This window comes from Phialemonium atrogriseum (genome assembly GCF_030411735.1).
Source record: "Phialemonium atrogriseum strain 8032-3 unplaced genomic scaffold QBC33scaffold_4, whole genome shotgun sequence".
Classification (NCBI taxonomy): domain Eukaryota; kingdom Fungi; phylum Ascomycota; class Sordariomycetes; order Cephalothecales; family Cephalothecaceae; genus Phialemonium; species Phialemonium atrogriseum.
In genome coordinates this window covers 201370-226877 of record NW_026848141.1, presented here as the reverse complement: position 1 = coordinate 226877, position 25508 = coordinate 201370, and the positions used below count along the sequence as shown (strand labels likewise).

Below are 25508 nucleotides of genomic sequence, written 5' to 3'. Positions count from 1 at the left end.
CGGTGTCGAGGAAGAGTTGGAGGTAGTATCTAGCCTCAACGGCAATCGCGCAGTCTTCGATCTCAGTAACGGGATGGTTCCTAAGGAGTATAGCTGTTAGGAACCTCGCCAGAAAATGAAATACTGGCGGACTGTTTGACTCACACTGCCTGCTCATTGATCCAGGCATCCTCCACGAGGTCTAGAGCGATCAATAGTTAGCAAAGGAGGGGAACTAATAGTCTGCTAAAATGGTATACAGCCCAAATTGGGTGCATGCAAAGAACAGCCAGGAGGAGCCCCATGAACGCAGTTAGTTGCCCTTGCCAGAGCGGTACAGAGCTCCGGTAGCTGGCAGGCAGGCTACCGAGTACGTAGAGCTAAGTAGAGATGCGCGAAGGAGCTGGTAAGGACAAAACTGAAGAGTTGCTCTCCTTTTTCCACATGATCACGAGGGCATGCACGCAGGTAGGGTAGGCCAGTGGCCAGCCCGGTCAATCGCAATGTAGATATGTTTTCCACAGGGTAGTGTGGAAGGCACGAAGAGCAACCTCAAGTACATGACGGAGAGAGGGGAAGCTGGAAAGTAACTTACTCGGCATTTTGGCAGGTTTGGAGGGGTTCCACGCGACAAAGGAAGCTATCGGAGTTGGAGGGACTCGGCGCGGCTCTGGATCAGGTGGATCGTCCCGACGAGGACGCGACGAAAAGGATGGCTGCGGCCCAAAGAAGAGAATATTTTCAACGAGCGACTTTGAGTTTGTCAACCACAGGCACTGGCCATAATCTAGGCCGCAAGTCGGCAGGTGAGGAGAACAGAGCTCCGGGTTGGAAGGGGTTCACGGGAAAGTGACCCTGAAAGTTTGTCGATTGCTCCTGCGAGACGGAAGCTGGAAGAAAGTAAGGTACAGTTGTGGCTAGAGGCACTTGCAGGGATGTTCCCTTACTAGCGTGATTGTTGAGGCCCCATACCCCAACCCTACCTACAACTTTAGTCAAGTCCCAAATTGTGGCTGGTGAATTGCCCTGTCTTTCAAGACGGCTCAAACTTGTTCTTGTACAGAGCAGGTCATCTAAGTTCACATGCTTCTCCACCAGCAGATTGAGGAATTGCTTCAATAAACTGAATGCAATGGCGCAATGCCCTTGATAGACTTGGGGCCCTGCCTCTTTGCTTTTGTTACATCCTTGTGGGTACTCTATGAGTGCTGTTGACTGTTAACCAGTACGGATGTCGCTACCAAAAGAATCCGCTCACCGCCTTTCAAATTACAGTGGACATAGGCTGCATTTCTGCCAAGCAGAACCACTGTAATTCGAAAGGCGGTGAGTGGATTCTTTTGGTAGCGACATCCGTACTACGTACGACGATATGGCAAGGAGGGAACAGCCTTCAAAGAACAGCAACCTACCTCTACCGCAAACGGAATCCCAGACGCCACGCAGCCTAGAAACATTGCGTTAGAAGTGCCACTGGCAAGTGGCCATGGATATACCACATGCCATTTTAGGAAAAAAGATGCCCGGCATTTGATGCCGCATGTCAGGCTTCACGAAGTCACTTGGTGAGCGAGAGACTACGCACATTTTCTATGGAGGGAGAAAAGACCTATTAACTGATAGTTACCCTGCGACGGCTAGCACATCTGAGCGTCTTTGCGACTATGAGGCAGGCAGGGTAGTCAGGGCGGTATCCATATGCACATCAGGGGAAACCATCATGTCATAGGTAATAATATATTATGGTCAGGGATCAAGGTTTTTTAAGAAGCAACCATGTCTGTGTATTTTTTTGGTCGGAGTTCTCAGTACAGACTGTGTCTCTGCCACGGGGAAACCAGCAGTATTTGTTGGTAAACTGCCCCAGTATCAACCGAGCCTCTGCAAAGCCTCGACTTTGCATCATACCGTCCTTCGCAGACGCCCGCGGTTTTCCCTGTGCCCATTTATGAGAGCCAGCAAAGCAATCATCCCTTCTCTGCCAAAGCTCTTCTCGAAAAGGGTATCATGCTTCCATCCACCCTGCTCTCATATCAAACCAGAAAACATTACCAGTCTATTTTTTGGTCCTCTCTATGAAGGTCGCCCCAATTGACCCATGGCGAGACCGTCGACCCGAAAGTGTGTGCCGACTAGAGAACCGAGAAATCCACTTTTGTCTATGATGGTGTAGCATGCGTCGAGAAAAAAAGGAGAAAAAAAAAATTTGGTGTAAAACGAGTTTTTACGGCGATGCCATGACCCTTTCTATGTCAGAAAGCGAAAAATACCCCGCGGGGAAAGTAGGGATAACCGCGGAAATGCGACTGTCGTGATGAGGTGGTCAAGATCTAGCCTCTCTAGATCGGACCAACTCTAACTGCAACGGACGAAACCAAGGCCATGTCCATGCAGTTCCTTGTCGTCATGTTCCCCAAGTTCGTGGTCTAAGGGTATCAACCAATCGGGGTGCTGGATGCAGAGAACAAACAAATGCGATCTATCGTCGAATCCCGAGTGTGCCTCAGAACCTATGCCCGCCAAATCCCGGCTAGGGTCCTCTTAAGGTCATGTTCGCCGCCGTTGGAATGTTTCGAATCGCAAAAATCAAAGTCGAATGATCCGTGGCGTATGAAAAGCAAATGTGCAAAGCCAAATAACCATACCGCAGTATGATGTGGAAGGGCGTCCTCCTGGTGAACGCCGCCGGATCCTTGCCGGAACATGGTTTACCACCAAGACTGGCCACCGGCGCCGCCCGGGTTGCCATAAGCACCGCCTCCGCCTCCATAACCACCACCTCCTCCGTAGCCACCGCCGTATCCGGAGCTGGGGGGCGGCGGGCCACCAAAGCTGCCGCCGCCGCCGCCGTAGCCGGAAGCTTGGGGAGGGCCGCCGAAGCCACCGCCTCCGAAGCCACCGCCGGCGCTGCTTCCGCCATACTTGCGGAAATCGCTGTTTGTTCCGCGGCCACGACCACGGCCGGCGGGGCGGCCGCCCCGACCGCCACCACCACCGCCAAACGAAGACTCGCGAGCAATGGTCTCGAGGAAGGCAGGGACTTCCTGGTTTGCCTCCTTAAGAAGGTCAAGCAGGTCCCGCACGACACCACGGTTGCCGCGGTTGAAGAAGGCAGTCGACAAACCCGTGTTGCCCGCACGACCAGTACGACCAATACGATGCACGTAGTCGTCTATGTCCGTAGGCAGATCGTAGTTGACCACGTGAGTGACGTTGGGGATATCCAAACCACGGGCAGCAACGGCAGTGGCCACAAGGATGGGGCAACGGGCGTTGCGGAACATCTCAAGAGCGCGCTCACGCTCTCGCTGGGTGCGATCGCCATGAATCGAGGTTGCAGGGAAGTTCTGATTGATGAGGAAATCGGAGAGCGAGTCGGCCATGCGCTTCGTCTCGACGAAGATCAGGGTCAGACCCGCGCCGTGAGTGTGGAGGATGTCAAGCAGGACAGAGCGCTTGTCAATGTCCTCGACATACTCGACCTTCTGGGTAATGTTCTCCGAGGTAGATCCGACGCGCCCGACGGACAGGAAGACGTAGTCCTTGAGGAAATCCCTGGCAAGCATCTGGATGTCGCGGGGGAAAGTGGCCGAGAACATGAGGGTTTGGCGACCCTGGACGCCTGGCATATCCTCGCCCTCAACAATGCGACGAATCTGAGGCTCGAAACCCATGTCAAGCATGCGATCGGCTTCGTCAAGAACCAGGTACTTGATGTTGCAGAGGGAGATGCGACCCCGCTCTATGAGATCGACCAATCTGCCGGGCGTGGCAACAAGGAGATCGCAGCCCCGCTCGATCTGACGCAGCTGTGAGCCGATATCCGCACCACCGTAGACGACGCAGGGGCGGACCCAAGATCGGTATGCGAATTTCCGGGATTCTTCGTAGATCTGAGAAACGAGCTCACGGGTCGGGGCAAGGATCAATGACGTGGGATAGGCCTTGCGCTGGCGCCCATAGCCGCCGCCCTGGCCACCAGGAACAGCAGACGGACCCTTGATGAAGGCCTGGGACAGGATGGGGAACAGGAATCCTCCAGTCTTGCCAGATCCGGTCTGGGCACAGGCCATCAGATCACGGCCACCCATGACAATGGGGATCGAGTACTTCTGGACCGGAGTCGGGATCTGGTAACGGGCGAGTTCAATGTTCTGGAGGAGGTGGGGGTCCAAGGGCGGATTGCTGAAGGTCAAAACCGGCTCAGGCACATCCTGACCCGACGCTTCAACCGGAATATCATCGTATTTCTCGAAGTTGATACCAGTGTGTTGCTTCGACGGATCATCATGGGTGCCAAAGAGCTCTCGCTCCATGCGAGGGTTTGCCGGGCCTGGCACGTGCTTTCCGTCTCGCCACTGACCATCACCAGAACCTCGAGCGTAGCCTCCGCCAGTGTTGCCGCCAGTGTTACCTCCGGCGGCTGGGTTGCCATAGGCGTTCGGGTTGAAGGGTGCGGCTGGGCGGCCGCCCCAGTTGTTGGGACGAGCGCCTGGAACCGGGTAGTCGGGAGCGGGGGCACCTCCAGGCAGCGGGCCTGACCAGTTAGGTTGGGGGGGGCGAGCCTCGTAGTTGCTGTTCCTGCGTACATGTTAGCATTGAACTCCAAGCCAAGAGTGGCGAGATGCAGATGAGCGCCCGGCTCCACAGCCCGTTGTGACAGAAGCAAAAGGGCAAGGCCGGGGATACGGGGGAAAATGGGAATACTTACGCAGCCCAAGCGCTATTGTTAAGGCCATTCAAGGTAGGCGGGGGTCCGTTGACCGGGGCGGGCCCGTTGACGGGAGCGGGACCGTTGGGGTTACCGTTAGGGGGACCCATCTTGCCTCGCATATGGGGAGGAATGTAAGAACGGGCAGGAGGGTGTCCCTGCTCGACAGCAGAGGGGCCGAGGTTCATGCCTCCAATGTTCAGTTGGTCAGCCATGATTGCTATTTGTCGTGAGGACTGTGGTTGACGAGGTGGTGATCGTGAGGGTGTTTGTGTTGGATGGAAACTAGATTTTTCCGGCGAGTCGAAAATTTCGGCGTGGGAAAGTGATTCTGTTTACGGAACTCTCGAAAAGAACGGGCGGTCCAAATGAGAGTCGGCAAAGAGAAGAATTTGCGATCAAGACCAGAAACAGAGATCTAGTGCGCAAGACGAAGGCAGGGTCAAAAAGAGAAGAAAACAGAAAGCTGAGGTTGCCTTCAGGATCTCCCGGTCTATCAGGCTGCAGGTTTTATGAGGTATCGGTTGCCTCCGGTCGTTCCTCTCGAAGAAATCAGATCTTCAAAAAGGAAAAGAAGGAAAGACAAAGTATGAAGAAAATCAGGTGAGGGTTTGACGGGGTGGATTAAGAAATCCGATGGTTGTTGGTAGGAGGAGAGGAGAATTTTGAGGAGGATGGAAGATGGAGGAAAAAAGAGTTTTGAACTTGTGTCGGATCCACTAAAGAGGTTAAGTCAAGACCCTGTCAACATGCGTGGGTCCACTCTGCACGTCCCTGTTCCCGGTGGAAGCCAGTCAGGTCAGAGGCAAGAAAAGTCAGGCGCGGGCGACTACTGTGGTATTCGTCCAAATCCAGATCTCTAGGTGGTCCGTTTCGACCTAATCTTGCCAACCTGGGGATGGCGAAAAAAGGGAAAGGAAAAAAAGTGAAAATTCTAATTGGATGAATAATGTACTCTGTACGGGGGCAAATGACAGGTTCCTCGAAACTGAGATCGTCATTCCGTGGGCCTGGGTGCTGGGCTCCCGACCTCTGCTACCTGCCTTATGTTCGTACTGTACACGGTACATGTACGTGATGATAGAGTAGATTGCCGCCTAGGTACCTTGTATATCGACATCCGACGAAACAGGAAGAGGCGAATTTAACATGCACCTTCCCCTAGGTATCTCTAGCAGCCTTGATCGCCACCGTTGATTCCCTGACAGTTGCATCAGCTCACCGCCTCACCTTTCACCTTGGGTAGACAGACACCTAGGTAAGTGACTAGAAAAGTGAACTCTTGCTGTTCTGGTTGCTTCCTGTCTGCTAACATTGCTATGGAACCTACCCATTGAACTACCCATTTTGCTACCTCTGATCGCCAGTAGCTGTTGTCCTGTTCCAGAATGCCGTCTTCGCGATGCTGTGCGACTGTGATAAGGAGCCCCGGACAGAACCCCTTATTGGCCCGGCATACGAAGTACATGCTAAGTGCATGTCTACCCTAGCTAAGCGGTTGCAACTCTTGTCTTGATCTATAGCCCCCATGCCGAGCACTTTAGGAACATCCGAAGAGTCTTTAATTATCGGTTCGGCAAGGCCGGCGGCGTCCGCTGGCTATCACAGCCTCGGGCGTTCAACACGAGAGCCACAGTGAACCCGAAGAGAGACCTCAACTGCGGTAAATCCCATTCATTCACCGCGCGCCGTACATCTACCTGTTTTATTACACAGTCCTAAAACCGACCTGGACGCCTACGCGCCTCGAGGATTTCAAGCACACTTGACCACCTTGTCGTCGTCAAACTCGATGTCCACAACACCATCCTTGGTCACTGCCTTCACCACCATGCCCTTGAAATCTATCGGCAACCTCCGCTTGAGCTCGTCAGTGCACATTGTAAGAATCTTGATACCCTGAACTAGGGTGATGTCCGGGTGGTGGTGCTTGTCAAGGATGGAGAGACAGTAGTACCTATGGCCTGAGTATTAGCGATCCCCATTCCCTATTTGTGTAAAACGAGTATCGAGCCAGGGCTGAGTGGGATGTGATCATACTGGGCATAGCCATGGGCGGCATAAGGTACTGAAGCCAGCGATGCCAAGTAATCCAGCCAGTACAGACTTGGCTTGTGGGTGATAGGGTCAACTCCTCCTAGCAGTAGGTTGACGTTGTAGGGGTTTTGTGATCTTAAGCTGGAAGCGAGCTCGCCGCGAACAAAGTGCGCCAGCGCCGAGGGCGAGAGGTCCGCTTCATTGCGCATTGAATAGAGCTGGGCGTTTGCCTGGATATACTCGGCGAATTGGACTGATGCAGCAGTTAGCTCAGGATCCAAGACTGACTGTCAAGCCGGGATTCTCAAGTACTTGTATCGCCCGCCTCTCCCGAGTATGCCATGAGAGTGTGCTTATTCAGCTGTCTCGTCTTGTCGTCCGACGCCTTCAGGATCGTGGCTCCTCGCATCGCAGCTTTGGATGCTGCCATCAAGGTGAAGTCCTTGCCTGTGATGCCTAGTAGAACCTCCCTGGTGAAGACGATCAGCAAAGTCTGCTCATGAATTTTACTTAAGGATGACACCTACATCTTGACAGTTGTTGCTGGGTATCGATGGGAGGTTGTTGGTTGGCCGTTGCAGAGCTTAGTTTTCTGTCTCGCCTTGGGAGAGACAGCTACTCTGAACGCGCACCAGAGCTTCAGCCTAGCAACAGCACGTCTCCCGATAGAGCAGGTCGGGTGGGGCCCCAAAACTCGGCGAAACGGTGTTTCTCTTCTCCGATATCAAAAGCGGTCGACCAATCAGAGCGTTTCTTGACTGCGTCCTCGAACTTTTTTTTTTCTCTGTCCCGCTTAGAATTTCGACAGCTTCAGCGGGCAGTGAGAAGAGGCAGCCGCCACTTCCTTACATTTTGGTTGAGTAAACTCGGCCACCGCAGCCACAATGTCGTCCTTTTTCACAGTGCCCGGTTCCCAGAAGAAGAGGAAGAGGGCCACGGCGCCAGACGCACCCAAAAAAAGGATCGTTCCGTCCGCAAAGCCCTCAGGCAGGGGCCCCTCCAAACCTGCACCAGCAGCAAAAAAGAGGATTGAGCGAGATGAGTCGATATCAGGTAGCGACTCGGACGACTACGAAGGCGACGATGGGCTACCGGATCGGAGCCTGTCGGAAAATGGTTCAGACGGCTCGGATAACGAGGGTGAGACCGTCGCGGAACGGCGGTTGAGGCTAGCAGAAAGGTATCTGGCCAATGTTCGGAAGGAAGTGGAAGTGGACGACGAGTACGGCTTTGATGCCGAGGAAATTGATCGGGACATTATTGCAGAGCGATTGCAAGAAGACGTCGCCGAGTCCAAGGGCAAGGTCTACCGCCGGTTGACCGAAGAACTCGACTTTAAGAAGGCGACACATACCCTCTTCAGATGGAACGCAGAGACTGTCACATCCGTGGCAATATGCGCCCCGCATGCGTACACCACCTCCAAAGACGGCCTACTCGTGAAATGGAAGCTCCAAGACCTGCCCCAAAACCAATACCCGCAAACGACGAAGAAGAAGCCGAAGAAGCCCCCGGCGCCGCCGAGGCGAAGACCCGAGAGGATAGTCTCTACCAAGGCAGACAGCAGGAAGGCCCAAGACAAGACCTTCCAGGGGCACACGGGCCCCATCCTGACCGTCGCTGCCTCGCAGGACGGCAAGTTCGTCGTCACGGGCGGCGCGGACCGGAGGCTCGTGGTGCACGACGCATCGACGCTGCGGCCGATACGGGCCTTTACCCAGCACCGGGACTCGGTGACGGGTCTGGCCTTCCGGCGCGGCACCAACCAGCTCTTCTCGTGCTCCAAGGACCGCACCGTCAAGGTCTGGTCGCTGGACGAGCTCGCCTACGTTGAGACCCTCTTCGGCCACCAGGACGACTGCGTCGACATCGACGCCCTCGCCCAGGAGCGCTGCATCAGTGTCGCGGCCCGCGACCGCACCGCCCGACTGTGGAAGGTCGTCGACGAGACCCAGCTCGTCTTCCGCGGCGGCCTGTCGGAGAGGAAACCACTCCTTCCCAGCACCGCCCCCGGCGCCGCCGCCGTCCACCCATACTCCCTCGCCCACGAGGGCAGCATGGACCGCGTCGCCATGCTCGACGACGAGCTCTTCGTCACTGGCAGCGACAACGGCGCCCTCGCCCTTTGGGGCATCCACAAGAAGAAGCCGCTCCACATCATTCCCCGCGCCCACGGCATCGAGCCCCCCCTGCGGCCCGACCAGGCCTCCGCCGACGTCAGCCCGGACCCCTCCGTTATCCCCCCTCCGCAGCCACGGTGGATCACCGCTCTCAGGACCCTCCCCTACTCCGACGTCGTCCTCAGCGGCTCCTGGGATGGCTGCGTCAGGGTGTGGCGCCTGAGCAGCGACAAGAGAAAGCTTGAGGCCGTCGGCGTCCTTGGCCGGGGGGGCGCGCCCGGCCCCGACCCGGCCGAGGCCACCACCAACGGCACGACGGACCAGGAGGCGCCGCCGCCGACAAACATCAACAACAGCAGCAGCAACAACGGGTTCGCCATCCGGGGCATCGTCAACGACATCTCCGTCGCCGAACGCGGCGACAGGGGCAAGGACGGCCTGTGCGTCGTCGTCGCCGTCGGGAGGGAGCACCGCCTGGGGAGGTGGACCGTGTTCAAGGGCGGCCGGAACGGCGCCATCGTGTTCGAGGTGCCCAGGCTCGCCAGGGCGACCGAGACGAACGGTGCCGTTCACGAGGAGCCCGAGGCGGGTGGCGAGGAGAAGTCATAGGTACATACCTACATAGATACGGGCCTCGTACAAACACAAGAGGGAAAAAACTGTATTTAATAGGGGTTAGTTACACTTGACATTGCCTTGTTGGCCCATGTCGAATTCAAATTTGCTCAAAATGATTGCCAACGCTCCATGCCGAGTTATCACGCATAAGAGCCCCACGGTTATTACTCGCTTCCCCCTTATTCATTTCGTGCCACGCGTTCATGTACATCTTGATAACGGCCTCCCATTTTGATTGCGCTAATTAGGTATAGTATGACCGGCTTGGCTGCACAGATTCGCAGGCCCTATTCGCAACGACGCTAACTAACCATGAACTGAGCAAGAGCGATATGCCATGCATGTACGAACTTCTACCAGAGACAAGCCATATTCTCTGTAGTAGTTAGTAGTAGCAGTAGCGAGTTTTAACCTGCCACATCCTCCCCAGCGAGCGGCTAATCGTCCGTCAGATCAATAGCATGATCTCTATGGGGAAGTGATCGGGACCCTCTCCCAGCAACAGCCCCGGGGGAAGAGAAGTAGGAGCTCTGATGTGAGTGGCTCTGTCTTCTCTGGAACCTCCCATGTCCCTCGTCCAGTTGGCTCGGCGAGCTCGGTACCTCATATAAATCACTGCTGCTTCCCCTCGCTCCAGACTCACCACCACTGCGGCCTTGGGGCCGACTGGAGGAATTAGCCATGCTCGTGTGCCGTGACCTGTCTCGCACTCGACTGGCCGCAGCCGGGGAAGAGGAAGTTATAGGTCTTAGAAACTCGACGCCATCATCGGACTTCTCTATCGACACAGGCTGTCGAGCATAAGGCTTTGGTGCGGGGTTCAATGCTGGACGGCGCGCTTGAGGAGCCACTGTCTCGATGCTGTCAACCACCTCGACTGATGGCAGGGGTTCAGGCGAAGTCGAAGAGCTGCGTGACTCCGGCCGCGATGCCAATGACCCTTGCGTCCCTCGGGAGCCATGGTCGACTTTAGGTACGGCAAATGCTACGGCCCTGGGTGCTGTCGAGCCGGACGAACGATCGTCGGTTGCACGAGGCCGAGAACTCTCGCGCGTGTCTGAACGCCCTAGCCTGGCTTGGACATCCTCTGAATCCGAATCTGGAGACGTTACAGAGGGCGGCGACACAGCGCTAGAGTCCGGCTGACTGCTGACAGGCCGACTATGCCCCTCCATGGCTCGTTGTGGTCCTGGCTCTGTGCCATTGACCGGGACGCTGGGCGAGCTGGCTTGCCTCGTACGCTTAGCCTTAGCTTTTCGATGTCTTAGCCGCTCTTGTTCGTTCTGATACTGGTCGTGCAGGTCGAATACGAGCTTCCTCAGGTCATTTCTGGTCTCCGAGGCATCGAATACCCATTCCTTCTGCTCTCTACGCAAGATGGTTTGGACAAACGTGTCGGGATCCTTGAGAAATTCCTGAATGTACCCTAGTAGATACACCCCGCAATCGCAGAAGTTGTTCTGCTCTGGGATGTTGGTTGCCTTCATTCCGATCGGCTGGGAATAGTCAATGTCCCTGCCCTTCTTGTCCTTGAATTCAGCAATGAGGTACTGCTTTAGGTGAGTGCAAGCTGGCGAATGACTGGTCCCGAGAGAATCGAGGGTGATTATTCGAGGGTCTTCCGGGTTATATTTCCGTGGGCCAGGGCCTGAAACCTTCTTCCCAGACTTTTTGCCTTTGTGTGGCGATGTCTTGTTAGGTACCTGAATGTCACCCTGGTCCAAGTTGACCGCTTCCACCGCTCTGCCTTTGTTGGCTCCAGTGGCCGCCTTGTCGGATTCCGCTATGGTGTCTACGGACATGCGATCTTGGTCGTCCAAACGAGCCTCGCGCTCCCCATCTTCGACCGGTTGGCGGCCATCGACATCTATCACGTGTCTCTCTCTGGTTCTCGGCGTGGCTTGCTCGTTGCCGGCGTCATCAGCCACCACTTCGACAGCGGTTTCGTTTTCGTCCTCGTGAGGATCAGATGTGCGTGCGACGGTCGGATCCATCTTTCCAGGGTTGCAAATGATTGCAACCCACCAGTGGTAGTGCTCGTTGACAGGGACGACGATGTAGTCATACGAGAAGAGATCCACCTTGGCCGTCCAAGTCCTGACGCCTTCATAATTAATGCCCCTTCCCCTGGTGGGTTTCAATTTATCGTAGAAAAAGGTGTTGTGAAAGTACAGTCGCCTCGCGACCTCGGGCCGCGACGACTCCAAGTCCGAGAGGAGGTACTGTAGGTAGAAGCCGATGATGTTGTCGTTCAGACACTGGCCTTCGTCTAGCCTTGGAATATCATTTTGATCGACCGTGGTTCGACGATACACCAGAGGCATTCGCCACGTCTCAGCCCAGGAGGGATTCTGCTCAGTCCATCGCCAAAGGACTGGGGACGGGCGGACCGAGGCATCGTGTGTCCGCGAAAGCCTAAGTGATCGCCGCTCTGAAGGCAGATCATCACTGGCTTCCTCCGCGCGGATGCGAGTGGCTGTTGGGGGCGTAGAAGAACTCGGCACCTCGCGCGCCATGCGTCTTGTGGTAATTGGTCGCTGGTCTAGTTTGGCCGCAGAAGCGGGCGGATGGGCCGACCGAGACTGGCGGTCGGCTTCCCTCTTCTCCAGAAGCTTGATTTCATCACCAGATTGCGTTGACCGGGAGCTCGGGTTAGATTTCAGATATCTTCCTATGTCCTCGGCAGCCTTGGCGAAAGACTTGTTCATGATTTCACTAAGTTTCATGTCAGCAAGGGTATGGTGCAATGGATAACCACCCAGACTTACAGGGACTCAACACGACTAGAGTTGGGAGGAGTGTGAGCACGAATCCATTTCACTAGTTGATCAGCGTCGTCCCAGGAGAAAAACTCCAAAAACATCGTGGCCCCAATGGCTTTCTCTGGGGAGGAGGACTGCGCTATCTTGACGATGGGACATCCATGGCTATAGTGGACTCTCTGGAATTTCGAGAGGTCGACTTTCAGCCAACTGAACGCTGAGGATTTGGTGCCATCATGGCTGAAAGCAAAAAGTCCTAGGGGTGGTTGTCCAGAGACCTTCAAGACACAAGGTTCATTGGCTTCATAACCCTCCGGAGTGCCATGGGAAGAGGAAAATATGCGACCAGGTTGGCAAAGGGCTCCTTTGACTGGCAAGCCCTCATTGGCGGGACTTGAAACGGGCGGCGCAAAACGCGAGGGCATCAGGTCGGCCCGATGTGCGATACTTGCCGATGAGGGTGGGTGTTTAGGGCTGCTGTTGGGGTTTGATTGTTTGGTTGTCCTTGTCATATCGTGGCTGACGTCCTCTGAGAGCTCGTCCAAGTCGTCCATGTTTCTTCGCTTGGTGCCTTGGGGCTGCGTTGGGGCTCGCCTAGATGAGCCAACGATTCCAGCATCAGCAGGGTCTCTAAAGGGCTGATACCTTGCCTGACCACGTTCCAGGGGTCGGCCCTTGGTAGAAGCACCCCGAGGGAGCCTCCGGTCTGAATTAGAGTCTTCGCTGGCATCCACAATTGGGTCATCGTCGTTGACATCCCTGAGAGACACAAGCCTGGGTTCCCTTGTTCCGGATCCTCTATCCTTACCCCGGCGCCGACGTCGGCCAGGCTTAGAGTTGTTGGTATAGGCGTTGACTATACGGTATTCAGGAACCTCCTTCCCAAACACCGTTTCCTCGTAGGCCGACGCGGCACTGTGGCTTCCAGGCGCTCCTCTTGACATCGAGTCTTGCGAGGCATCCCAAGTATCATCAGGGGGCACCAGGCGGGATTCGGTGAAATTGCCAATATGGTCGGTCCTTTGTCGCTTAGATGAAGGGCGCTCCGGCGAGATTCGTGAGGCTGTTGGGAGAGCTTCTCGCTGCTGGTCGGCTGGTGTTGCCGAGGAATGGAGCGTATTTATGGGTCGGAAGGCCTGGATGCCTTTCTGCGACGAGGTTAGTCTGTGGTTTCGAGGGCTGCCTCCAAGTGGAGAAGATATGATACATACAATCAAGCGACCAAACGATTGCATATTTTCGTCTGTCTCTCTTAGGCTTTATACGAGAGTTAGCAACCAATACGCCCCCTTTGTGTTGAAGCTGATAAGCTCTTACCAGCCATAATCCGGGAAAGAATGTGAGGAGGAATAATATCGATCAAGTGCGCTCCTGGACGAATCCTTGTCAGGTACTGTAGGCATAGGAGACTTAAGAAGCGACAAACGGTTTCCCAATCTTTGCATCCTCCCTTTTGAAGACCTCTTGACTTGTGGCTCGCGCATTACTAGACCCTTTGGTGGGGGTGGAGGAAGTCGTGTGGATCACAGGCCTAGAAAGGCTTGTTTGTCAGCCTCGAGCTCTTTGGGCTCACTTGGTGCGGTTAGACAGGAGATGAGGGGGGCTGTTTGACTGAAGTATTTACCTCAAATTCTCCAGTGTGTGGACAGGAGACTGATGTTCCAGCCTCTCCCCGTCTTTGTCCTCTCCTTGTCGGTGAAGTTTTCTGGTGGTCTGCGGTAGCTGGTGAAAGGTCAGTTTTGTTTGGTGAAGTGGTGGACCGCTGCCGGGGTCGTTTTGACTGGGCACGCTAAAACATAGCCTTGCATGGGAAGTGTGGGTCACCGGGCCATCGTGCCTGCCCTACCAGCCTACCTACCAAACAGGCACGTCTAGACAGGAGCTGATTGAAGTTGACAGGACTGACAGGACAGCCCTTCATGCAAATAGTATGGGAGGAAAGGAGAGTAAAGGAGAGTAAAGGAGAGGAAAAGGGGTTAGGAAGAAGAAAAAGCTCGTACCTGAGGGCGTTGCTCCGACTTCACAATCATCACTGGTGCTTCCGGACCCATGACTTGCTGTCAACCCAGCAGCACAAGCTTTTTTGAGGCTGTCCAATTGCAAATTTTGACGGGTGAACAGGTGTTTCCTTACTGGAAGAGGGGTGAAGGTTGAGAGACGGGTGAAGGCCACGACGAGCATTGTCGATGAGGGCCTCTAGGTAATCTGGGGTCTGGCTTCAAGCTAGGAACCTATGCAAAGGCCCGCCGAACCTTCAAATGCAGCAAGCCGATGAGGATGAGTGCTTGGCTACACCCTCCCGTCTGTATGTATGTGGTGTTCCAGGTGTTGGAACAACAACCGAGAAGTTATGCTACAGGGAAGAAGGTCGGTGCCCAGCAAGGCACTCATGGCACTTACCTCAAACGAGACGGGAGCCAATGATTTCCATCTTTAAGGCCGCATTTACACCATCAAACAGGTATACCATCAGTACCATAAATTACTTCTACACAAATTGGTGTATGCCAACATATGAAGGGAGGGGGTTTGTTGTCTCTCCTGTTTAGTCACATCCTCAATTTTATTAGGTTCAACGGCGTCTCGCTGGAGCTGCTTCTTATCTCCGTTTTCGCTCATGCCTCAACTCGGCTCATCGGTACACTCATAGGAATCCGGGAACCACCTAGAGTCCGAGTAAATGAGCCACAGTCCTGAATATGGAGATAGAAAACAAAAGTCATCTAGAAAGAACAGCAGCAGAACCGCGCCAGGCCGTATGGACTCTCTCACCCTTTCCCGCTTATGCAGTGGCTAATCTTGCCCAGGCACTCCACAAGGTCATCCTGAAGAGAGTTGACGAGGTTAACGACACAATCCGTGTTCTTCGCCTCGAGATCCCAGACAGGGGATCCATAAGGGTAACAACCCCCTGACTAGCTCCGCCGTTCCATCCCAATAGCTGAAGCAGCACGAAGTTCCTACCAGGACAATGGCTAGATGTCTACCCCCCCACCGTCCCCAAAGCCGGCGGCTTCACCATCACCTCCCCGCCCTCCCGGGTCTCACCCACCGCTAACTCGGCCGGATTTCTCGAGCTCGCCATCCAAAAGTCCCCCGACAATCCCGCCGCCGCCTGGCTGTGGGGAGCCGAGGACGACATACTGGGCTCGGAGCTGGACGTGCGCGTCGGCGGCAGCTTCGTCTGGCCGCCGCCGGGCATCCTAGCCTTTGCGCTGCGCAAGGTCGTCTTCGTGGCTGGCGGGGTGGGCATCAACCCCGTCATGAGCATGCTCAGCGCCGTGGCCGAGCGGCCGGGAGGCGCGTTCGACGTCCACGTGTTCTACTCGGTGAAGGATCCCGGACCCGAGAGGGAGGGCGATAAGATCCTATTTCTTGAGAGGATCGCCACTCTCTTTGCTAGGGGTAAGATTCGGGGCTCTCTGAAGCTCTTCCTTACTGGGAGTGGAGATTCTGTTACCGGCGACCCACAACGAGACGTCGTGTCCTGCAACGAAGTTGATGTGCCGTTTGAAAGGAGGCGGATCACTGTCGATGATGTTGCGGGAGCAGTTCAGGCGGACAAGAGATTCGCAGTGGTGTATATTTGCGGAGTTCCAACGATGACAGATCGCTTTGTGACGGAGCTCGTTTCGCCGGATGGTCTTGGTATGGAACCGCACCGGGTCCTGTGTGAGAAGTGGTGGTAGGGCGGTAGCAATGTATGGATGAACGCATATGTCACGAGAAGCGATCCGACTGGTAACACGATATTTACCTAGGACATCATCAAGACCTGACGCTATGTCGCGTCTTGGAGAAGGGGGACCCGAAGCTCGATTTACCAATTGAGGAAAGCCAAACAAGTCCAGAAGGGCAACAGTCAATTGAACCATAGTCCTCCTTACCTAGGTACACAGCAATACAGCACCACTGAAGAACCTTGTACTCTAAGGTTTCATGGTATAATGACAATACCCCATCGTCGACAATACAGCCGTTCAAGTGCCTCAGCTCTAGCGATCAGTTCGTCTCTCCGCTTCCTCCTCGGGTGGCTGGTTCTCGTCGCCGAACTCAGATATATTCGAGACTAGCAGTTCTCTGGATCCGACCTTCTCCTGCCGGAATCCTGAGAAGTAATCCTTCGCAGACTTGCGTTTAGGGCGGGGACTCCATATCTTGCCAAACATAAAGCCGGGTCTGGCGCGCCGAACCGGAGATGGTGTTCTCCTCATCCACTCGGATTCCGTGAGGCTGCGAAGGCTAAACCGAGGACGATTGGCATTTATGTTTGAACTATCTCCAAGGCCCTGTCGTACATTTGGACTGATCTCTCGCGGCGAATCAGGGAACCTAGGGGAGGTGATATGTTGTTCCAACAAACTACCGGTTGATACAAGGTAGGCCCCGGGTGAGATGACCCCGGGCGAGTTCGAATCATGAGTCGATGGAGGGGATGCTTCGTAGTCGGATGCCGAGGCTGTTGTGTCCGTGACAGCCACAGAATAAGTCCTTTCAACCTCGACGCCCCTGGGCTTTTCGGTCAGTTTCGTATACTGAATAACGTCCATCACTCCGACTTCAATAAAGTCTTCTTCAAGCAGCCCGTTGTCAACATCTCGCATCACGGAAGGCGTGAGCGAAGGCGTCTCCGACGTATCGGAATAATGGCTTGAGGAGCCCTTTGCCACATCATGAGGGAGTTCTGGCAAGGGCCTCCGAAGATAAGAGGCGGAACATTTGTCGCGAAGGGCTTTACTTGGCTGAGGAAAATCCTGGTTGAAAGAAGACACAGGCAACAAGGACGGTGTGCTCCTCAGGGGCAACGGCTCAGGGGTCTTCCAACCCAACACACGTTCTGCCACTCGCTCCTCTAATAAACCATCGTCGTGGAAGGCTGCACTATCGGCAGTGTCGCCCACGCTGAAGGAGAATAGATCTTCTGGATGTTGCATTAGGTTGTCAGATTCTTGATCATCCTCCGAAACCAGGCCGACAGTCCCCGACGATCCAGCAAGGGGGAGACTCAGGTCGCCAGGAGGGATGAGATTAAGGTGCTCGAGATTATCCCACGAACGGTAATGAAACTTAAACGTCGCATAGGGGGAGTCTTTCGGGTCGACAAGGTGCCACTCGTAGAAGCCGGCATCCTCGGGCCTCTCAAGCAAACCAATACTTGGGCAACTAATACTTGTCAATGGGACGGATAGTGGGAGATGGGAAGCGATAACTTACGCTATGCCGTACATCTCTTGATTGCGAAATGATTCGAGCTTCAAGGCCCGCGGTCTTCTGTCTTTGGCTCGGAAGACCTGGATCTCGACAAGGCCGCCATCCTCGGCGACTGACTTCTGCTCTTGACCTGGCATAAAAAGGAAACTCCTTCCTTCAATTCCAACCTGATCCTGCCATCGCTCGCTGGGTTGCCACAATGACCGCGTCACGTTGCCCGTAGATTGGATGTCTGGGTCGACTCCCCAAGACGCGATAAAACGGCCGTTTATGTACAGCTTGAAGAAGACATATTTACAGGGCGAAGTTGGGACATGGCTCAGGCTGTATTTGATCGAAAATTGGGAACCTACACAGCCAGGTTAGGACCACTTGCTCGCATTCCGTAGTGGCTCTGTTTCTTCTGGGGTGCCTGGGGATTTACGAAAGCAAAGATGTACCTGATACGGCCGGTATGTAGACCGAAACTTTGGGATTATCCCTCTGAAGCCGCAGGGAAGCCCGATTGGACACTGCCGACGCCGGGGATCGCAGTAGGCTTGGTAAATGAGGATGTCGCAGCTGCTCAAGTCCGAGAAGGCGGATAGACGAGCCATCCGGATGAGGGTATTCGGGTAGATTCCGTGAATTCGAATCAGAAATGAAAGATATTTCGATACCACGGAAACACGGCATCTTCGCCACTTGAATTTGCAGGCCTCGTAGATGGACTGCTAGAAACAGAAGGAACGAAAGGAATCGGTGTAGACAGACATTGTCCCTTGAGAAGAGTGAGTGACCGGGAATTCGAGAATTCGCAGGATCAAACTTGTCGGGGGGGACTGGAGGGACGGGGTGTAGTCATAACATGAGGCAGAGTAGGCAAGAAGTGAAGTGACGACAAACAGAGGTAAAAGTCAGAGGGTAGTGACAGGAACATAATATGATGGGAGCCTACCTGGACATTCACCCTCTCGACTTGAGATTCCCAAGCACCCCGCTGCTAGGACGATACAGTCGAGTTCATTCACACACGAACTTCCGTAGGATTTCCAAGAGAGGATGAGATCAGCTAAAGTTAATGAGCGTAGATTCATTGAGCCTCGACTTCGAATCCCACCCATCTCAGGACTCAAGTCACGTCGGCCACAAGATCAGATAACCATCCTCGTCGCGGTCATATTTGGCTGGAGAATGGCTGCACCTCTATTCCATCCAGTTACTCGCGCCGCAATATACACAGAGAGCCAGAAGCTCCGGGATCCACCATTCACCTCCCCTGCAGAACCTTCTTGGTGTCGTCTTCTCTGTCGAGCAGGCCGAGATTCCGTATTTGCCCAGCACTTGGAGCATCTTCTCTCACGTTCGCTGCTTCGGCCTTCCGATATGCCGCCTGCAATGCTCTAACCCTCGCTACCTATATGTCGAGTGATGTTAGCTCTCATTCCCGACTGGCCCAGTCGGATTCGGTGGGACGTCGCTGACCTCTTTCTTGTGATGGAGACACTCGTAATAATCTTCCAGTGCCGGCGCACACTTTTTCTTCCCTGAATCATCTTCTGCCGAAGTGTTGACGACGTAGCATGCCAGCATATCCTGCCAGAAGGGGAAACACCTGGATGGGCCTGACGAGGAGGATCAGCTTCTTGCTCGATAGCTTGGGCCACACCGTGGCCATTGGGTAGTCAATTGTTGCTTACCGCCGTGTAAACCGTATCCAGACGCCATATTAAGCTTCGTAGTACACGTTTGACGGGCGGTCTAGCGCGCTCACTTAACGTTCGGATTTTCAGATTGTCGAGCATGGAGGTCAATTGCGACTCGCTCCAGTCTGGAGACTCTAATTCGCTTACCTAATAATCGACAAGGAAACCATTCCGCTTCAGCCACATAACCTGCGCCACAGAGCCGGGGGCGATGCTTGGCTGGTAGGAGCAAGCTGGCTTGGACCTGGCCACCCATGACACCCAAGCTCGACCAAGAAAGATGTCGAATTGGGAGTTTCTTGTCTCCGATCGACGACGCAGCCGTGCCTCCTGATTGAATCGGAATATACAGCATGGCGGCGCTAGTTCTGTCGGCGCCAAAGGTCCTCCTAGTCGCCGTTGAGCTCGCTGCCAAGGCCGACATTGACAGCTTGTCATATCTAGCAGCCCAGCATGGCTCTGTCCTCCGGAAAGACGTCCTCCTACGCATTCTCCTGACTTACCTGCCCGAGACATTACAGTCGGAACACTACGTTAGTTTCATCGAAGAGGTCGAAGAAGGCGTATACCATGGGAAAGATGTAGACATCGACTACGCCGCCGTCGAGAAGTTGAGCGACGAGGAAGCTGCTAGGAAAGTTCGGAAGCTTCACCTACTCCCTCTATCATGGCCGGACGCACCCCCGGACGCGTCTGAAGATTTCACGACACTATTCCTTATTAGGCGAGCATACAAAGTCGACGATGAAGCAGGGCTGCTCGACGAGTTGCCTGGGCTCCTCGTCCCTTTCTTGGACCATTCACCGTGTATCCGTTCTTTGATGATCTCTGCGATATTACCGCTTCTGCGACGGAATTGCGAATACTACCCGGCGCAGCCAATCCCGCAAACTCTCTCTGCGTTCGAGCATTTCCCCGACCGAGCCGCCGTGAGTCTCCTCCTCTCGGAAACCGGGACCAGGGGGGATGACTACGTCACAATCGGTCGAGACCTTCGCGGGCTGGTTGGGCCATGGCTTTATAATGAAAAACATTGGAAATCGAGGGCGGGGGAACGTGGGCGTCGAGCTAGCAGCACGACCGCGGGAGCCTCCAGCACAGAGGGCAGCCTTTGCCCTGGTTGGGAGCAAGTCCTCGAATGGCTCACCATGCAAGCCTCGAAATCATGGAGGGTTGCTGTCTGCGCTGTGGACCAGTGGGATGGACCTCGTGATGCCGACTTGGGCGGGTACGGAGTGATGTGGCTGAATGACCAGGAGCAAGAACACCTGGCGAGAACTTATGCTCGTGCGGCACTGGCATCAGCGTATCTCATTCCAGAAGCCTCTATAGAGGCCTTATCAGGGGCGCATACCATTGTTACCAAAGTTGTCAAGCTCCTTGATCAGGACCCAACACCACCGTTGCAGAGCGCCGCATCAATGTTATCGCCAATCCTTGGCCAAGATATAGGCCATGTATTATCTGCCAGAAATGCGACATACCTTCGCAATGACTTACTCGGCGAGTCCAATATCCTCACGTCTCCTACCAAGCCGGCAACACAGTTGCTCCATGGCCTCATTCTGAGCGCCTTCTTCCTGACACGTTCTGGCTCTCCTTGCACGGTCAGGAGAGCGGGCGAACTGGCTTTGCTCCAGGATGAGCGTGAACAGAAAGCTGAAGCCGTCAAACTTATTCACAACATTGGGGGCAATGGCTCTAAAAGCGACGATAAGTACTGGATTAAGGCGAGGAACGAAGTTCTCTGGCTGAGGGACTGGGGGTCGGAGGAGGACTCGCCCTCCCCTGAATACCAAGTTAAGGGCGTTTTCGGCCAATTGAAAAAGGAGTTCCTGGAAGTCGAGATACTAAAGGCTCTGTTGGCCAACACACGTATGTTGAAGGTGTTGCATCATGGGCCAATCTCACAACTGACAGATTTCAGGGTATTCGCTCGCGAGATCGCTCTATGAGGATTCTCCAGATCTGCCCTTGCCAAAAAAGGTATTGCAGGATACCATATTCGCTGCTGCCCTAAATGCCTTTGACAATGCCTCGAATCCAAATCGAACGAGAGGCGGTCTGAAAAAATGCGATGACATGTACGAACCCGTCCCTGCTTATTCCCCTAATCATGCATGCTCATACTTGGCAGGATCAAGGCATTCCCTCAGACCATCGAGAAATCTCTCCCAGCCACCCGGCGGATAGAGGCGCTGTTGAAGGCGACGCATTCACTGGGCGAGTACCGGTTGGTGTTGAAACAAGGTGAACCATTTACCCCCGTAGTGCTGCGCGTCCACGCAGACCCGATATCCATCATCGGCAAGATTCTGGAGCAAAACCCCAAGAGCTACACGAGGATACAAGACCTCGTCGACCTCGGCACCTACCTGGTCGAAGCGGGCCTGACAGTCCGTGACAAGCCGCGGCAAGGTACGCCCACGGCCGAGGAACAAACCGACGACCTTTCCATCGCCGAGAGGCGCGTAACGGCGATGTGTATCGACGCCGCGCTATCGGAGGACGACTTCGAAACAGCATACTCGTACGTCGTCGGGCGCCTCTCAGCCATCAACGAGCCCGCCCGAGCACCACCCCGGCGAACAAGCCAACGCGGCCCAGGCCCGACGGCCTCGCCCCCAGCCCGTATCGCCGACGACTACTCGTGGAAGGCGGCTCTGCAGGCGGGCAAGTACCGCCGCACGGCGCGGACCCTGCGGCCCACGCACCTCGGCACCGCCAGCGCCAACCCGGACATACGCCACCTGGAGCAGCGCGCCGAGTGCCTCGCCGCCGCCCTGCGCGCCGCGCCCGCCCCGACCCTGCAGGAGATCGTCAACGCCTTCCGCCGCTGCGAGGAGGAACTCGACGCCGCCGTCAAGGCCGACGCCGAGCGCGAGCGCGCCTGGGACGCCGCCGGCGACGGCCTCCTCCTCCCCGGTGGCGCCACGCCCATGCCCGGGGGCTTCGGCGTCGAACACCGACCGCCGGGCGGTGGCCCGCGGGGGGGCCCGTCGTCGTCGTCGTCGTCCTCCCGGCAGCAGCAGGCCGAGGAGGCACCCATGTCGCTGTTCGACCTGTCGCGGGCGAGCGTGCGCTCCGCGCAGCGGAACCTGACGGCGCTGTCTGGCCTGCGGCACACCGGCGGCGGGGGAGCGGGTAAGGGGGGCGACGAGGGGTCTGCGATGGCGAGCAGCGGGGAGTTGGAGGGCGATGGGGAGGACGGCGGCCCGAAGCGGGCGAGGAAGAGGGACCAGCTGCGGGAGGCGGCGATGGGCACGCTGGTGTCTGGCGTGGGATGGCTTATCAATGCCGGGCCTACGCCTTCTGAACGGCATGATAGCGAGTGAGGAGGTCGGGGTGGTGGGGGGCAGGAGTTCAAGGAGCAGAAATCGTTGTATACTATGTATGCACTGGGCTTGCGTGAAGCGGCTGTGTGTGTGTGCGTGAATGTCAGGCCCATGGGGCCATGTTATGACCATTTCTTCCCTACCAAATGCCTATGGTCTTTTGGCACAGCTACGTAGCGGCCACACGTAATAGTACATACACTGACAACCGTAAACTCCTCCATCCCTCAAGTTTATCCACTTGAAGCCCGAAACCCCTTGTTTTCCGAAACCATTTAGCCCTCTCAATCTAGTGATACAGGAATAATCAAACAAGACCCCTCTGCCTTGAAATGATGCCACGCCGGGCAAGTCGCAAATCTCCGAATTAAAGCAAAAAGGCCACTGTCGCACATGAGTCTCATACAGAATGTGCATCTTCGAGAGCAAGACTGGGGTTCCCTCACGCACTACCGTCGCAGAGGGGCGAAGGGGTCGGGGGAGGAGAGGGCGCGTTGGAGCGCGCATTCCTAACACTCTCCTCGTCCGAATGGGCCACCGGGACATATGTCGGCGGCTCCCACTCGGGATCCGAGTCCTCGGTCATGCCCAGCAGAGCCAGCTCAATCCGATCGAGACCGGCGACATCGCTGTTAACTGAATACTAATCGGAGTCCGACTCGCCGTCCAAACCCAGCAGAGTCTTGTCGACGTCATCTAGCTCGTCTTCGTCTTGGTCCTTGTCTGCTGCGCCGTCGGCGCCGCCCTCGTGGGCCTCGCCTTCTCCGTCGCCGTCTCCCTCGTCCATCAACTCCTTGTCGACGTCGTCGAGATCGTCGTTGTCTTCCATGTCGACGTTGCCATTGCCGTTGGTTCGGCGGCGCGCGCCGTTGGTCCGGGCGCGAGGTCGCCGGGCCGCGCTCTGACGCAGCACCATCTCGGCCTCGTCCTCTGTCTCTGCCGGATCAATGGGTTCCTTGGTGGGAGATCCATCGACCTCCATCATGTCGTCTTCGTCGCCATGATCGACACCGTTCAGCTTCCGTTTCTTCACGGGAGCAACGACGCCCAAATCATCGCCGTCGTGGTTATCCCATCGGGTAAGACGTCGATGGGCGCGCTTCAAGGCGGTAGCATAAGAGCTGAACTCCTCGCCAAAGTCGTCTTCCTCGCTGTTGAGCAAACATAGTCCCCCAAAACCCTTCTCGCGAAAGGCTCCCTTGTTCTGGTCCCCGTTATAGCCGCTGAGAAGGAGTCTGTTGGTGTTGACATGATCCTCGCCTTCACTATCTTCGAAGGGATCTGAGATTTCCTTCAGACGATTCAAGGCACGAATGATGGCGCCGTCCGTCTTCCGTTGCTTTCGCGCCTTGTGGTGGGCCTTTCTAACGCCTCTGTCGAGGATATACTCGACGCGTTGCGATCTATTCCGCTCCACAGCAATCTGGTGAGCGGTAGGCGGCCGCGGCTTACGCGGGGCGATACCCTCAATGGCCTGTCCGCCCGCAGGAGACGATCCCTCGAAGACGTGGTATTTGAGGGCCGCAGGGGCTCTCCGTCCTGTGCTGCCATGGGCAGCGCTTTGTCTGGCACCCAGGGCCCGAGGAGGTGGAGTGGATCTAACACTGTCCATATCGCTCTCGTGCTTCGAGGGTCGGATACGCGGCAAAATGCCCGTGGTGGGACCGACTTCATCCCCAGCCCCAGCCCCAGCCCCCGCCGGGAACAGGCGTCCACCGCGGCCACCGCGCTTGCTCTGATTGTCGACCATGTACTGTTGGTCGGCTGCGATGATCTTGGCCCGCATCTTCTGCTTCGCAAGGCCAAAGTCAATCTCCTCTTGGGTATCGACGTTTTCCTTGGCTTCTTCTTCCTCGTCCATCTCTTCGAGCATCGGAACGCCTTGATTCGCAACGTCAACTCCGTAGTCCACGCCGGGGCCAAAAGGATTTTCTTCGCAGCCTTCCTCGGTGAAATCGGACTCGAGGTAAAACCACATAATCCAGAGAAAAGCTCTAGCTCGGCTGTGGCTGGTCAGGTTGGTCTTCATAATCAAGTCATGGAATTCGCGACCTGGAGTGAAGTGGAGCTCCGCAATTTTGGCCGCTGACTGGCAAATGACAAAGAGGAGGTTGACCGGGTTGGTACGTGGGACATTGCTCTGCTTGATCGCTTCCAGGGTATTCTGCTCGGGGCGGTCTTCGGCCCCTCCTTTCAAGATGGACTTCAAGCGGGGGGCATCTTGTAGCTGCTTGTAGGCATGGGGGTCCTGGTGAGCCTGGAGTGAGGGGATGGCATGGTAGGTCCGGAGCTGAGCTCGCATCTCAGGGAAGACTGAATGAAGATAGAGGGGTTAGCAAAGCTGTCATGTCATGCGTCAGGTGGGCCAAGTGTCTGGGGTGCTCACAGTTGAGGGTCGTGTTCATACGACCGATATTGACCAGAAGGCAGACCATAGCCATTCCTTTCGCAGCATCGCGATCACTAAGCAGCTTATCTCGAAGGACCTTGCTGGTCTTGCTGCTTCTGGACATGGTGTCGATGTAGAGGTCGGCAAAGCATTGCTTGCCAATGGTCTCTGCCTCATAGCTGTTGGTGAAAACCTTTCGGTCGTCGTCAAAGACAGCCTTGAGGAAGTCATATTGGATATCCTTTCGCCAGAGTGGCTCCCCGTCATCTTTCTTCAGGTGCCTAATCTTGCCAATCAAAGAACCACCATTTGCAGCCATCGAGTCTCTGGCTCCCCTTCGGCCTCGGAGTCGTTCGGAAGGGTCTGGGGTGGCATCTGCCATCGTGGCATCTTCCATCCTGGTGTCTTCGTCTTCCGTCATATTTGTCATGAAGGATTTTCCAAGGTGCCCGGGAGAGCTGGGCGGCTCCGCGTCTGACATTGCAGCCGCTGAGCTGGGCGAGGCAGCCATGACGGTGAAATCAGTAGTCGGCAGTACCTACTGGATCCACTGTCACGTCGATATTCACTGTCGTGCGCTTGACCCAGTTAATGATTCCAAGGGCGCATTATTTTCCGTGATCGTGATTGTCGTCGTGTTGTGGCGATGGAACAGGTGAGA

The 25508-nt window shown here is 55.5% G+C and overlaps 9 protein-coding genes across 9 annotated transcripts; 3 read left to right on the top strand and 6 right to left on the bottom strand.

Annotated features, from left to right (window-relative positions):
• Positions 1-2660: 2660 nt before the first annotated feature.
• Positions 2661-5169, bottom strand: QBC33DRAFT_262074 (P-loop containing nucleoside triphosphate hydrolase protein). Its single transcript, XM_060423112.1, has 2 exons — positions 4691-5169; positions 2661-4560 (listed from the first exon to the last, which is right to left on the bottom strand). The coding sequence occupies exons 1-2, from the start codon at positions 4903-4905 to the stop codon at positions 2688-2690; spliced, it is 2088 nt and encodes a 695-aa protein (XP_060286550.1). The 5' UTR covers positions 4906-5169; the 3' UTR covers positions 2661-2687.
• Positions 5170-5983: 814 nt separating this feature from the next.
• Positions 5984-7385, bottom strand: QBC33DRAFT_527644 (nucleophile aminohydrolase). Its single transcript, XM_060426996.1, has 4 exons — positions 7255-7385; positions 7040-7197; positions 6731-6980; positions 5984-6647 (listed from the first exon to the last, which is right to left on the bottom strand). Coding segments are annotated over exons 1-4 (612 nt in total). The 5' UTR covers positions 7257-7385; the 3' UTR covers positions 5984-6445.
• A 93-nt stretch (positions 7386-7478) lies between these two features.
• On the top strand, positions 7479-9832 carry QBC33DRAFT_527642 (WD domain, G-beta repeat-containing protein). The gene is made up of 2 exons (XM_060426995.1): positions 7479-9713; positions 9792-9832. Exon 1 carries the CDS (start codon positions 7612-7614, stop codon positions 9454-9456), a length of 1845 nt encoding a protein of 614 aa, XP_060286548.1. The 5' UTR covers positions 7479-7611; the 3' UTR covers positions 9457-9713; positions 9792-9832.
• Positions 9519-14772, bottom strand: QBC33DRAFT_527638 (uncharacterized protein). The gene is made up of 7 exons (XM_060426994.1): positions 14228-14772; positions 13852-13949; positions 13654-13758; positions 13545-13598; positions 13439-13484; positions 12234-13375; positions 9519-12180 (listed from the first exon to the last, which is right to left on the bottom strand). The coding sequence occupies exons 1-7, from the start codon at positions 14276-14278 to the stop codon at positions 9903-9905; spliced, it is 3774 nt and encodes a 1257-aa protein (XP_060286547.1). The 5' UTR covers positions 14279-14772; the 3' UTR covers positions 9519-9902.
• A 154-nt stretch (positions 14773-14926) lies between these two features.
• Positions 14927-15916, top strand: QBC33DRAFT_445261 (uncharacterized protein; the record flags this gene model as incomplete). The annotated part of the gene is made up of 3 exons (XM_060424318.1): positions 14927-14983; positions 15035-15127; positions 15185-15916. 3 exons carry the CDS (start codon positions 14927-14929, stop codon positions 15914-15916), a joined length of 882 nt encoding a protein of 293 aa, XP_060286546.1.
• A 166-nt stretch (positions 15917-16082) lies between these two features.
• QBC33DRAFT_527634 (uncharacterized protein) lies at positions 16083-18370 on the bottom strand. Its single transcript, XM_060426993.1, has 3 exons — positions 17879-18370; positions 17442-17787; positions 16083-17390 (listed from the first exon to the last, which is right to left on the bottom strand). Exons 1-3 carry the CDS (start codon positions 18111-18113, stop codon positions 16223-16225), a joined length of 1749 nt encoding a protein of 582 aa, XP_060286545.1. The 5' UTR covers positions 18114-18370; the 3' UTR covers positions 16083-16222.
• Positions 18351-19233, bottom strand: QBC33DRAFT_527633 (NADH:ubiquinone oxidoreductase 11.5kD subunit). Its single transcript, XM_060426992.1, has 3 exons — positions 19118-19233; positions 18903-19042; positions 18351-18834 (listed from the first exon to the last, which is right to left on the bottom strand). The coding sequence occupies exons 1-3, from the start codon at positions 19143-19145 to the stop codon at positions 18688-18690; spliced, it is 315 nt and encodes a 104-aa protein (XP_060286544.1). The 5' UTR covers positions 19146-19233; the 3' UTR covers positions 18351-18687.
• A 134-nt stretch (positions 19234-19367) lies between these two features.
• QBC33DRAFT_485856 (secretory pathway Sec39) lies at positions 19368-22673 on the top strand. Its single transcript, XM_060425409.1, has 3 exons — positions 19368-20998; positions 21051-21207; positions 21261-22673. Exons 1-3 carry the CDS (start codon positions 19477-19479, stop codon positions 22456-22458), a joined length of 2877 nt encoding a protein of 958 aa, XP_060286543.1. The 5' UTR covers positions 19368-19476; the 3' UTR covers positions 22459-22673.
• A 428-nt stretch (positions 22674-23101) lies between these two features.
• On the bottom strand, positions 23102-25358 carry QBC33DRAFT_445339 (INO80 chromatin remodeling complex Ies1-like protein; the record flags this gene model as incomplete). The annotated part of the gene is made up of 2 exons (XM_060424324.1): positions 23102-24771; positions 24845-25358. The coding sequence occupies 2 exons, from the start codon at positions 25356-25358 to the stop codon at positions 23102-23104; spliced, it is 2184 nt and encodes a 727-aa protein (XP_060286542.1).
• Between the last annotated feature and the right edge of the window lie 150 nt (positions 25359-25508).